General features: G+C 36.6%; 1 protein-coding gene across 2 annotated transcripts in view; it reads left to right on the top strand.

The window, feature by feature from the left end:
• Positions 1-13469, top strand: part of TMTC2 (transmembrane O-mannosyltransferase targeting cadherins 2) — a 411733-nt gene that overhangs the window by 190170 nt on the left and 208094 nt on the right. For both annotated transcript variants that reach the window (XM_040491302.1, XM_040491301.1), the window contains exon 3: positions 3336-4164. In XM_040491302.1, coding sequence (XP_040347236.1) covers positions 3336-4164 — 829 coding nt within the window. The remainder of the gene's footprint in view (positions 1-3335; positions 4165-13469) is intronic.

Genomic DNA, 13469 nt, shown 5'->3' with positions numbered 1-13469 from the left:
GATGTGGTAATTTCCAAGGTCTTAGAGGAAGATCCCTTTCATGATTTTAAAAGTTGGGAACAATGTAATCTATGTTAAAAAGTGCTGGGTCACCAGTTACAAAGAGACTATCGTGCTAATTCAAGAGAGGGCATTTGAGAATCAAATGATGACAGAAGGATGGTGAGAAATGGACAGATTTGGCATGTATTGTGAAGTGTCAGACTACTTGGTAATGGATCGAATGTGGAGGGAAGGAGAAAGGCTGGAAAGAAGAAACTGGTTGCATAGTTTTACCACCCTCTGTGGTGGTGATTGGAGGAGGAACTATTTAGTGTTGGGAAGGTACAAAGTTCTATGTTGGGCATTTTGAATTTGAAGTACCTAAGTGAATGTGCCCAACAGGCAATTGAATAAATGACTGTGGAGATGAAGGAAGGTTAAGGTGGGATCATTAGCATATATTAATATTTTTTAAAATTACGGACCTTTGCTAAGATCATTAGGTTAACAACAGAGATAAAGCGGATGGTCCGTGACCAGTTCTGTGGCTTCCAGCAGTTGAAGGTGGGGTGAACGAGAAAGAGTCTGAGGAAAAGAATCCAATGGCAGTTGCATATAATACACAGAGACTGTTTTAATAGAGGTTGTACATGCGTAAGATATATTGCTCTTTGTGGACTTTTTAAAATGGAGGTATAATTGACGTTTAACATTGTATCAGTTTTACATGTACAACATATGATTTGGTGTATGTATATAATGCACATGATCACCACAGTAAGTTAATATCTGTTACCACACACACATTTTTTTCTTGTGATAACAACTTTTAAGATCTGCTCTCTTAGCACCTTTCAAATATGCAATACAGTTTTGTTAACTGTAGACACCATGATGTACATGACATCTCCAGAACTTATTTATCTTATAACTAGAAGTTTGTACCTTTGACCACCTTCACCCCTTCATCCATTTTGACAAGCCTTTCATCCCTGTCTCTGGCAACCACCAATCTGTTTTCATTCTCTGTGACTTTGGGGTTTTTGTTTTTTAAGGTTAAGTGTTTGTCTTTCTCCAGCTGACTTATTTCACTTAGCATAATGTCCTCAGTATCCATCCAGGTTGTTGCAAATGGCAAGATTTCCTCCTCTTTTCTTCTTCTTCTTCTTCTTCTTCTTCTTCTTCTTCTTCTTCTTCTTCTTAATCTTATTTATTTATTTTGGGAGAAAGAGAGAGAGCAAGTGAGTGAGCATGACCTGGGGAGGGGCAGAGAGAGGGAGAGAGAGAGAATCCCAAACAGGTTCACTGCTCTCAGCTCAGAGCCTGATGCAGGGCTCGATCACATGAACGGAGAGACCATGACCTGAGTTGAAATCAAGAGTCAGACACTCAGCGACTAAACACCCAGGCTCCCCTCCTTCTTTTTTTTTTGGGCAAATAATACTCCATCGAATATATATACCATGCTTGTTATTTTTCATCTGTCTATTGACACCTATGTTATTTCCATGTCTTGGCTCTTATAAATAATGCTTTTTTTTTTAAGATAGTGATGTTGTTTTCTTTGTAAAAATACCTGAAGTGGAATTTCTGGATCATATGGTAGTTCTATTTTCAATTTTTGAGGAACCTCCATACCGTTTTCCATAGTTGCTGCACTAATTTACATTCCTACCAGCTCTGCAAAAGTGTTTTTTTTTTTCTTTCTCTACATCCTTGCCAACACTTACTATTTCTTGTCATTTTGAGAATAGCCATTCTAACAGGTGTGAGGTGATATCACACTGTAGTTTTGGTTTAAATTTCCCTGGTGATCAGTGAGTATTAAGTACCTTTTCATGTATCTGTTGACTATCTCTTTGTCTTCCCTGGAAAAATGTCCATTTCGATCCTATGTCAACTTTTAATCAGATTAATTTTTTTTTCTTTTGAGTTGTATGAGTTATTTGTATGTTTTGGATATTAACCCCTTATCAGACATGATTTGAAAATATTTAGATTGCCTTTTTGTTGTGTTGATGGTTTCCTTTGCTCTACAGAAGTGGTTTTTTGGGGTTTTGTTGTTGTTGTTGTTTGTGTGTGTGTGTGTGTTTTGGTTTGATGTAGTCCCATTTATATTTGTGCTATTGTTGCCTTTTGTGGGTTGTTTAAAATTTTTTTTTAATGTTTATTTATTTTTGAGAGAAAGAGAGAGAGAGAGTGAGTGGGGACGGGCAGAGAAAGAGGGACACACAGAATCCTAAGCAGGCTCCAGGCTCTGAGCTGTCAGCACAGACCCTGACACAGAGCTCAAACTCATGACCTGAGTTGAAGATAAGATGCTTAACCGACTGAGCCACCTAGGGGCCCCTGTGGGTTGTTTTTTAAAGTAAATATTTGTCATATCCTTAAGTTTCCAAGCACCATTCTGGTTGTCATTAATGTATAATTATATACAGTGTCAATGTGAGCAGTAAGATATCGCATTACCAAGGAATCATTAAAATTGGGATATACTATCCATCCCTCCCCCTTTCCATTGCCTCTTCAGGACTTAGATTGTTTGAGGTCACTAAATTCTCACTCAGGTTGAAAGACTTTGCCAGAAAATTCTCATTAGCAAGAATGCCCTTTGGTCTTCCTCTTGTAATCTTCCGTCTTTCTCTTGAAATAAGGAAGTACATTATTGAAGTGGTTTTATTTTTAGAAAGTTGTCATCGGTGTGGGAAATTTGGGATTCATGAAGAGTGTTATTAAATGTTTGATGTCACTGATGTCAGTGACAGCATGGGGTAGCAGATGAAAGCCTGGTTTATAAATTCTGCAAGAAAATTCAAGACAGTGAAATGAGGACTGGCATAGACAGAGCTAAATGCTGTAATTCCCTTGAGCCAAGCAGAATCTTGTCATACTCCATATTTTGGGGCATGCCTGCTCTTGGTTTTCCCTAGAATCTAAACCCCAAGGTGAAAGAAGATCGTTATCAGATGTCTTCTGTATCCCATGCACAGTACTAAGTACTTTTACACTGTGGTCTCAATTTAACCTGACACAGTTCTTAGAGGGAAATACATTCAATCCATTTTATAGAGGTCAAGAAAGTGAAGTTTTGGTTATTGGCATTTTAGAACAAGAAGAAAAAATAAAAAATGCTCGTCAAAAGTCACGTACAAAGTAGGCTTCCAGAGTCCATTGTTTTTCAGGTTAAATTTCCCCCTAAACTTGTTTACAAGGAGATGGAAATAAAGTCATGTATTTAAGACCTAATGTGGTTTGAACTGTCCACTTCAGAATGTCTTTTTGTCTCTGAATGTTGTGTTCCCATGCTGTATTGCCGATGGTCTTAATTTTTTCCCCTTCTCTTTTGGTTTCAGAGGAAGAACTTGTCTCTTTTCCTCAGCATTAGTTTGTTAACTTTCTGGGGGACTTCGCTTTTGGGTGCCCGATTATACTGGATGGGAAACAAGCCACCAAGCTTTTCCAACTCTGACAACCCAGCTGCTGATTCGGATAGCCTTTTGGCTCGGACGCTCACTTTCTTCTACTTGCCAACCAAGAACCTTTGGCTGTTGCTATGCCCAGATACACTCAGTTTTGATTGGTCAATGGATGCTGTGCCTCTGCTGAAAACAATTTGTGATTGGAGAAACCTACACACTGTGGCCTTCTATGTCGGACTCCTCCTCCTTGCCTACTATGGCTTGAAGAGCCCAGGCGTGGAAAGAGAATGCAATGGGAAATTTGTAACAAATGGCAAGCAGAATGCAAATGGACATAGCTGCCATTCAGATGTGGAGTACCGGAACTCAGAGATTAAGCCCAGCTTTGCATCCAAAGTAGAAAATGGCATTAAAAATAATGTATCACAGAGAACACAACTTCCTTCTACCGAGAACATTGTTGTTCTTTCTTTATCTTTGTTAATAATACCATTTGTTCCTGCCACGAACCTGTTTTTCTATGTGGGCTTTGTAATTGCAGAGCGAGTATTGTATATTCCTAGTATGGGCTTCTGCCTCCTTGTTACAGTGGGTGCCAGAGCCCTTTATGTCAAAGTCCAAAAGCGGTTTCTCAAGAGCTTGATTTTTTATGCTACAGCTACATTAATTGTTTTCTATGGACTCAAGACTGCAATCAGGAATGGAGACTGGCAGAATGAGGAAATGCTGTATAGGTCAGGGATAAAAGTAAACCCAGCTAAAGGTAATATTTTATTTTATACTTTTGCCTGGACAGTTTACTCACTGTGCCTTTTTATGTCCTTGCTTCTTGCCTAAAAACACAGTATTAAGGAGGAAAAGGTCCTTTGACACAATACCTCTATCTCTCTTTCATTTCATTTTTTGAAGAGATGAGCAGTGCAGCCAATTAAAAGACGTATTCAGAATTCCGTATTTGGAATAGGCAGGTATTTTCTTACGTTCTGGACTGCATTTGTCCAGAGGAATTAGAATGCGTGTGTAAAAGTACTGACTGTCGTAAGAATTGAGAAAAATGCTTGGTTTCTATATTTTAAATACTTAAATAGACATCATCTCTTTCATCATGTAATGAAAGTCAGGCTGTCCCTCTTGAGTATATGTTAGCTTTCCTGTTTTCCAAACATTGCCTGAGGAAATAGCATACGACTTGCATCGACATCGTTAAAAGATTTGGAGGTAAGGCTACCTCTGAATCTTGGAATTGTGTCTCTAGGTGTCAGTGTGTGCGCATACAAGTGTGAGTCACCCTTAGCTTTGCCGAGAGGCTAAATAACCTGGATGTTGCCAGGCAGCTAGCACATTCTTACTTAAGAGTTCTTAAGTCACTTAGGGAAATAAACTTCACTATACGATAAGATTGATCATATATTTCATTATTGTTTTTGATTTAGAAAACTATTTTAGCAAATCACAGACTCTTTAGCCAGAATAGAAAGTCTCCCTTAAAGCATAAATGAGTAGTCAAAGCTGTTACAGTGATTTCTCTGGTTTAGGCAATGAAATAATGATAGAAGCCAGAGAGCAGTTAAATGAAAACAAGTGCACGTCTAAGTGCAGAAATATATCATGGTAAATAGTGCTAACTAGTTCTGTTCTTCATAAACCATTTTTAAAGTTATTTATCTTTTACATTATGGTAGCTGAATAGCATTTGAACTGGACTTTTTCTACTTTTTCTAACACAGTTCTGAACCAGTATTCAAATACAAAAAGTGTAAAACTGTTCCAAATGTATGGAGTGACATACTGATGGGTCTTGGAATATATATGCAAAGATCTAGATACCCCAGAAGCAACTCTGTTATCCTTATCTGATTGCCAATTAAGAGTTCAGCGAGCAGCTACTCATTTCTTTAAGCCAAGGAGGTAATTGTTGGTACTTGCAATACTTAATAGATTGCAGGGATTTTAATGGGAGTAGAAACATTAAAATTGAGCTAGTGCATAGCAGAGAATTCCTCAGTTGTGTGGAAACAAATCTTTACCATGTGGCTTTTGTAGGTAGTGAATGCTGCACAGTTTAGTGAATGCATAAACCCAATTCTTGCTGTAAAAAATGTTGCAATCAGTTCTCACAGAATGCTTTTCAGCTGGTTTTTCTTCACTGGTAGATGAAAGTATATAAAGCAAGGCTATGTGGCCAGTTTATTTTCCTGCTGTTTAAAACCAGATACATTGTAAGGAATGAAAAATAAAAAAGCCAGCGTGTTAATTTCATCACAGGGTCGTTCTGCAGATTTATTAAATTCATTGGTTAAGTTTCAGGTTAACCTACTGTAACAAGGAGCCAAGATAACAGTGGCTTAACTAAGATAGAAGCTTTATTCTTTCATGTAACAATCTAAGTATATGCAGCCCAGAGCTGATAAGATGGCGCCATGGGTTTTCAGGATTCGGGCTCCTTCTCTTTTGTTCCCTTGCCATCTCGGTAGTGTCACCCTGTCCACATGGTCCAAGATGGCTCATTATCACATCAGCACTTCAGCTAACAGGAAGAGAGAAAAAAGTGCAAGTGGTGGGTGTACCCATTCTCTTTAAGAGTGTATCACGGAAATTGCACACACCATGTGTGCTCACTGACTATTGGCCACACCTAGCTGCAAGGAAGGCTGGAAAATGTTATCTTATTTCTGAGAAGCCAAGTATCCAGCCAAATTTCATTACTCTTGAAGAAGTATGTGTGGGGGGTGGGGGGGCCGGGGAGGGAGGAGCAGATATTCAGATGCTAGAGTATGCTGTCCCTGGCCCAGCATAGGTGGAAAAGCATTTTGTAAACTCCTAGGTACTTTCCAGATACATTTCTAGATATATTTGGCTAATATACTTTTAACAGTTATAATTCCAATTTTGATTATTTTGGTGACATGGTTAAAATGCTTGATTCTTCATCCATTCACTCAGTAAAACAATTATGAAGCATTTCCTTGGTTTCCAATATATTTTCCTGTCTCCTTCCTAGTACTTGAGAAGTGCTAAAGTAATATTTAGGTGCTCTAAGTATTATTAGTTAAGTGAATATATCACTGACTAGTATTATGAGTCCTTTGAAACCTCAAAAACTGAATTCCTGGGGAGTGCCTGGGTGGCTTAGTTGGTTAAGCATCTGACTCTTGATTTCAGCTCAGGTCATGATCTCACCATGGTGAGATTGAGCCCTGTGTCTGGCTTTGTGCTGGGCATGAAGCCTGCTTAAGATTCTCTCCCTACCTCTGCCCCTTTCCCCCACTTGCTCTCTCTCTCTCTCAAAAAAAAAATTGAATTCCTGAACCCTGTACCCCTCCCCTCTTCCCGCCCTGCAACCCCATCACCATCACCTGTACCCCTGTTTTACTTACAGCTTTGACCATCTCAGTTGATGGTAACTCCATTTTCCCAGCAACTCTGACCACTATTTTAGAGTCATCCATACCTCTTCTTTTTCTTAACACTGACATCCGCTTCATCAGCAACTCCTCTTGGCTCTGTCTTTAAAAATACGTCCAGAACTTGGCTACTTTTTATCACCTCCACTACTACCCCTATGGCCCAAGCCACCATCATCTTTCATGGGATTACTACTAAAAGCCTCTCACTTGACCTCCCTGCTCCTGTTTTCTTGCCTGTTAGAGAAGAGAAGGCATTCTGTAATGAATATATTGAATAATAAATGTGAAAGTCATAGTCTTTCTCCCTGAAGAATTTATAATCAGTTTTAGAGATACAATGTATATGCATTGAAGAAGATGAAAGTGTTAAATATTATGCTGTTGATAGATAAGGAACTGAGATATACTTCATAATAAGAGGGATAGAATAGGAAATGGAGGTAGTTTGGGATTCCATGAGTCCCTTCCGTGCCATATGCTTCCATTTTGATACAAGGCAAAACTAGGTTCTTTATTTTTTTCTATTTATAACATGCTAATAATAATGCTGGCTATGATTACTTCCTTAGGAATTATGAGACTGGTAGTGATCTTCCTTTAGGTAATTTTTTTTTTTTTTAGTCTCCTGTTATTTGAGTCTAGCAAAAGATTAGAAACCCTTTAAAGCCAGTCCTTTTTAAGGTTGTCAGAGATTACAGTTATTTCATTGAGTTATTTTTTCCCCCTCCTTTGAAAGCTTTTGCAAATTTTAGAGCACTTCAGTCTACCATGTGCTTTAACAGAATATGATTTGAAGCCTCATGAAGCATTATACATTAAAGCTGTTGCCTTCAGTAATGGGTCCTGTAGACAGCTGCCAGTCATTAACTGATTGGATGCAAATGATGATGGGTGAAGCCTGTCGTAGTGACTGTGCTGCTAATTTATGGTTTAAATCTGGATGGTGGAGAAATGATAGCTGATTTGGACTATGTAAACCACAAGTCCTGTCTCATTATGTGGTTGATAATGTCAGGAAAATACTAGACATAGTTGATTACTGTAGTTTGCTGATTTCACAATGACTCTTTGCATTTTTGTGCTTAGGAAAGAGGAAATTTTCTCTGATGACTGCTTTAAGGAGCAACACACATAATATTTGAAAGTGTTTGTATGCGGGCGTGTGTGTGTGTGTTTAAAACAACATGTTTTGGAAACCATATTGATTAGTATCTGCTTGAAAAAAACCATTTTTTAATTCATTAAAAGTGGTTCCATGTATGATCACACTTCTTCGTGGCCTCTGGCTTTCTCTAAATCCCCATATGTTTGGCTCTCTGGAGAATTGGGAGCCATCGCTCTGCTACTGTGGCTTTTTTGAAGGCACTACCCGATTTTCATTTTCTTTCTCTCATTTTCCACAGCTCTTTCTTCTATAGGATGGCCTCTTTCCTAAATTGATTCATTCTCAAGGTTCTGTCCAAAGATTGCCTTTATTTTCCTTTTTCTATAGATTCTAGAACACTTCCTGGTGTATATAGTAGGGGGTTGGTAAATGTGTAATTGAATTTCTAAATTATTTTCCTCCTGACCTCTTATCCACGTGGAACTTTTCCACTTGGATGTTTTGCCACTACCTCAAGCTCATCACCATCTTCCTTAAAACCAACTACTTGCCCACGTCCTTATTCATTAAGGTCATAAGCACAGACTAGCAAAGTTATTATACAGGAACAGATCAGTGAACACATAAACTTAACAAAGAATGATAGCATATAGGTGGCATATCTGGTATCCCAAAGGCATTTAAATTTTTTTAAGTTATAGATTAGAAAAATCAAGTAATTTCCTTAGAAGAGTTTGCTTATTAACTATCAATTTGCTTTAAACAACATGACTATGCTTTTTAATTGTTTGAAAATAATTTCTTGAAAAATAGGAGCAATTAAACAGGGTTAATCCAAGGAAAACTTGTCCAAAAGCTTATTTTATGTCCAAAAGTTTATTTTAATGTCTGTTTCTAATGTAAATATGTGAAATGATATAAGTGATGTATATTTAATGACACACATATTTAAAACTCTAAAGGTGATTACCCAAGGGTTCTATATTCAGTTCCTCTTTATGCACATGACAAGCACTGCCCATTTTGATATTGAAAAGGATAGAACATAGTTGTTGCAGCCATACGGAGTTTGGCAATTTTTCTTTCTTCCTGGAATTACGTAAAACTGATAGTGCTGTTTCAACCCCATGTAGTTTCTGATTTCAAGCAGCAAGTGTGTTGAGGGAATAGCATTTTACGTAGGAAACAACTCATAATTTCAGTGAAATCTAAACCTTCAAGTCATGTGAAACTTGACTAATTCATTGTAGATTTTATGGTCTGAGTTTTTGTTTACCTCTGGTTGAGTGTCGTCTTTAATTGTGGTAAACTGCTAGCATTTAAACAGCTAACACTGAAATTGTACAGTAAATGTTCCCGTATTTCTTCGGTAATTTATTTTGTTATTTCTGAAGTAAGATGGAAATATTTTAAAAGGGGTTTAAATTTTTATAAAAAAAATAAAATTTAGCAGTAAAGTCAGGAAGGGCAATGAGTGTAGCATTTTACTTAAGACCAGCTGGCCTGGGTTAAAAAGCTGTAAAATACAGATTTTCACTTTTAACAGAGAGATGTGATAGGAGAGAGCTAGCAAAAAGCACCAGGAAAGGCTGATTGCGAGAAAAATACTACAAAGTTAATTCAGGCTTCCACAGAGTAGAGAAATTCTATGTGGCTTCACCTCAATCCATCTCTTCTCTCTTCAGTAGAAAATTAAAATATAAAATAATGGGAGTGGCAAGAATAAAATGAAAATGTCTCATTAGCTCAACCAAAGTATTTTAAAAAATAAATATGTTAAATTGTTAAAAAATAAGGCCAGTTTAAAACATTTGAGTTTGGAAGGAATCAGTGGTTGCTTTTTCGTTGGGATGGGGTAGCTACAGACGTTCCAAAGCATCAGGTTTCCTTGCCTCTGAGAACGGAAGTGACATATAAATCTTTTCTTTAGTTCCAGCTCTCATGACCCCAAGTACAGTTGTATGGGGAAAAAAAAATACTGGACCACAATATGAAGCAGGTGACACACTACTTACCCTGTCTTTAAAATTATCCATAACAAAACTTTTCGAATCTTTATGGGCTTTTGAAAACTCTAAAACCTAAAATTAACATTGCCTTAGATTGAATACATTTTACCAGTGGCTATATTTCAAAGGAATTCAAACTAGCATATTATTAAAACAAATATGAAGTTAAATTATTCTGATTTCCATACTAGTTTTTGTGACTGATACTTAAAATGCAAACATTTTTGCTTTTCCTAAATATATCTGAAAAGATGAGAAATGTGTACACATACTGTTTAAAGAATACTACCAAAACAAGTAGCCATTTCACAGCTTAAGAACACATTAGACCAGTATCTTTGAAGACCTTCCCCCATTTTTCTTTTTTCAGTTTTGTTTCTTTTGATTAATTTCTTTTATTTTATGCTAGAACCTCCATTACAATGTTAAACAGAAGTGACGACAGCAAATTTTTTGTCTCATTCTTGTTCAAAAAAGGATGTTTTTAGTATTTCACCATTAATTACGGGCATTTTGCAGGTTTTTCTGTAGATGCTTTTATCTGTAGAGTTTTCTTCTTATTTCTAGCTTAAGGTTTGTTTTTAGGAATTAATATTGATAATGTCACAGATTTCCCCCCACTCAATCTGTTAATTTGATGATTTATATTAATAGATTTTCTAATGAATGTACTTTGCATTCGTGGAGTAAACCCAAGAATTATAATGTGTTATCATTTTTATATTCTTCTAAATTTGTTTTTTGCCCATGTTCCTGAATGAGATTGGCAATTCGGATCTTGTGCTATCGTATTCTGGTTTTAGAATCAATGAATCTTTCAGAATCAGTTTGGGAGTATTACTTCTTTTGTGTTTGCTGAAAGATTTTGAGTAAAACTGGAGTTACCTTTTTCTTTGTAATTGGCAGAATGTACCTGCAAACCTGAGGTTTTGTTTACAGGTGGACATAATTTATTCTACTTTCTTCATTTCTTCCATGATTTTGAAAACATTTAAGATTGACTTTTGGATCGATTTCAGGATTTTTTTTTTTCTTCCTGGATCTTGTTCAGTTTAACTAGTTTCAAATTTATTTGCACAAAGCTATACATAATGTTCTCACACTATCTTTTTGGAAATCTCTGTTGCAAGATTAGTTTAAAACATATTTTTACTTTGAGAGGATTTGAACAACAGATGTTGTGTTGCCCCAAACTTTGTGAAGGTGGATTTATGTATAGGAATTCCCAGGGAATTTATTTATTTATTTTTTTTTTTCTGTTTGTCCAGATATTTTTGACAGAGAATGCATTTGCCTTCTCCTCTGAGGTTTGTTTTTGTTTTGCTCATTTGTTTGATTTTATCTAGTTCATCTCTTTAGGCTGTTTGCTTTCAGGGGCTTGAGTTTATGTGGTTTCTGCAATCTGAACTCTCACTTAAAGCTGATTAAAGGCCAAGGCCTCGTTCATCATAACGTCACATACGCAGAGTGAATGACATCCTCAGAGCTGTTTACCCTTATGGATTCCTGCTTGCAAGCAGTTTCTAGACCTAGGGATTCCCCTTAACTTTCCTACCAACTAATACATCCCTTAACAAATATTTTTATTTTTTGATCTAGCATTTTTATGCATTCTGTACAAGGAGGGGGTGTCTGGACATTGTGTTCCACCTGCTGCCAGGATGGAGAGGCTGAGAAAGGATTTCAAATCTGGCATCTATTAAGAAATGGCTAGTTGTATTACAAATTATTTTTGAGCATAGAGTCATTTGTTTAGTCTTAAACTAGTATTTTTGAAATTTTAAATTCTCTTTTAACAAAAGAGAACCAAACTACTAAAGTAAGCTGACAAGTATATCAGAGCACTATCTAATACAAAATGAAATTAGAGGTATTTGACTGTTATAAATCACAGAGGGGTAAAATATATTTGTTTCCTGGTGTAATAAGTTACAGATAATGTCGCAGATACTGCAGGTTTTTAAGAAAACAAACAGAACATGTTTTTTAGTTTAGCCTTTATTACGCATATACCCCTATCCACCCATCACTGGTGATCATGGATTTAAAAGATTTCAGTTAAGTCTCACGGGATTATGGAAAAATCTGAGATGTTCCAACTCTTATAATAATTTTTGAAAAAGGGTTAGTTGTAGGAGAATGTTTATATATCATTCTATTGGGAAGATGGCCAAGACAAAGTGTGAGCCCTATTTTTACATACAGGTATTAAATTAGAAATCTCATCTTTTTAGCTTTGCATATTAGTATTAAACTTGTATGTTATTTTGGAATATGAATATTACCAGCCAGGGGGATCTAGCAGGAATATACATATTAACTAGTGTACTAAAAATTAAATAAGGATAAAACATATTAAAAGTTTTGATTTCAAAGATAATAATATTGTTTTCCAAGTAAGAAACCATAATCCAATTTGATTAAATAGTAGAGAGAAATTAAAAAAAAAAAAAAAAAGACCATCTGGAAGGCAGAGCTATATTAGAGGCTTTATTGTGTCATACATTTAGGAGTTTAGGATTCTAATTCCCAATATACCAGCTGCCCCTCTGAACATTCATTCAGTCATCTTAAACAGCATAATTCAATTCTTTTATGTAAAACGCCGCAGGATATTATATTAAAATATCAACATTAATATCTTTTTTGGAAGGAGTGTAGACATACATGTTAATTAGGAAACTTTCTAGGGATTTTAAATTTAAGGAGAAGGAACTGGATGAGATATTTAGTAAAACAGCTGAGAGTCACATTTTGACAAAAACAGGGATTACTGAGATGTCAATGCTCTGTTTCTGTGAGTGCAGTTCTTCTGGATGGGAGAGGAAGCTCCCAGTTTTATAATGTTTGGGGCTCTGTGTATTGCAACTGGGAGCTTCTAAAATAAATGCGAGAAATCGTTTTTCTTCTTTCTTCTCTTCTCTTGGGGAAAGGGAATACATTTCTTCAATTATATATCATGAGGCGACCAGCAAAGACCAGAAGGTCTCTGATATATTGATAGATTATCTGTTTTTACTTCATCAGTTGGCTTACTCTCTGAGTCTTACAAATACACTTTGGTGGTGTGCAATACTGATATACAATACCTCATTTCTCTACTTAACTCTGTTTTTAATAATCTGAATATTTTCCAAGGCTGGCTTCAAGTCATGTTCACCTTAGTGGTTAAGATTGAACAGTGTTGTCTGTATTTGTATGAGTGTTGAAACAGTCTTTTTTGTTTTTTTCAATGTTTATTTATTTTTGGGACAGAGAGAGACAGAGCATGAACGGGGGAGGGGCAGAGAGACAGGGAGACACAGAATCGGAAACAGGCTCCAGGCTCCGAGCCATCAGCCCAGAGCCTGACGCGGGGCTCGAACTCATGGACCACGAGATCGTGACCTGGCTAAAGTCGGACGCTTAACCAACTGCGCCACCCAGGCGCCCCGTAACAGTTTTAAAGTAGAAGTGAGTTTCCGGGCTTATGTAATGAAAATATGAGCATATTAATTAATGACATTGTACAAATCTTTGTATTCTGTATTTTCTTATCTTCAGTCTA

This window comes from Herpailurus yagouaroundi, unplaced genomic scaffold (genome assembly GCF_014898765.1).
Source record: "Herpailurus yagouaroundi ecotype Mexico unplaced genomic scaffold, PumYag 182, whole genome shotgun sequence".
Classification (NCBI taxonomy): Eukaryota; Metazoa; Chordata; class Mammalia; order Carnivora; family Felidae; genus Herpailurus; species Herpailurus yagouaroundi.
Note: the sequence above shows the minus strand (reverse complement) of the source record. Positions and strands in the feature narration are given on the sequence as shown.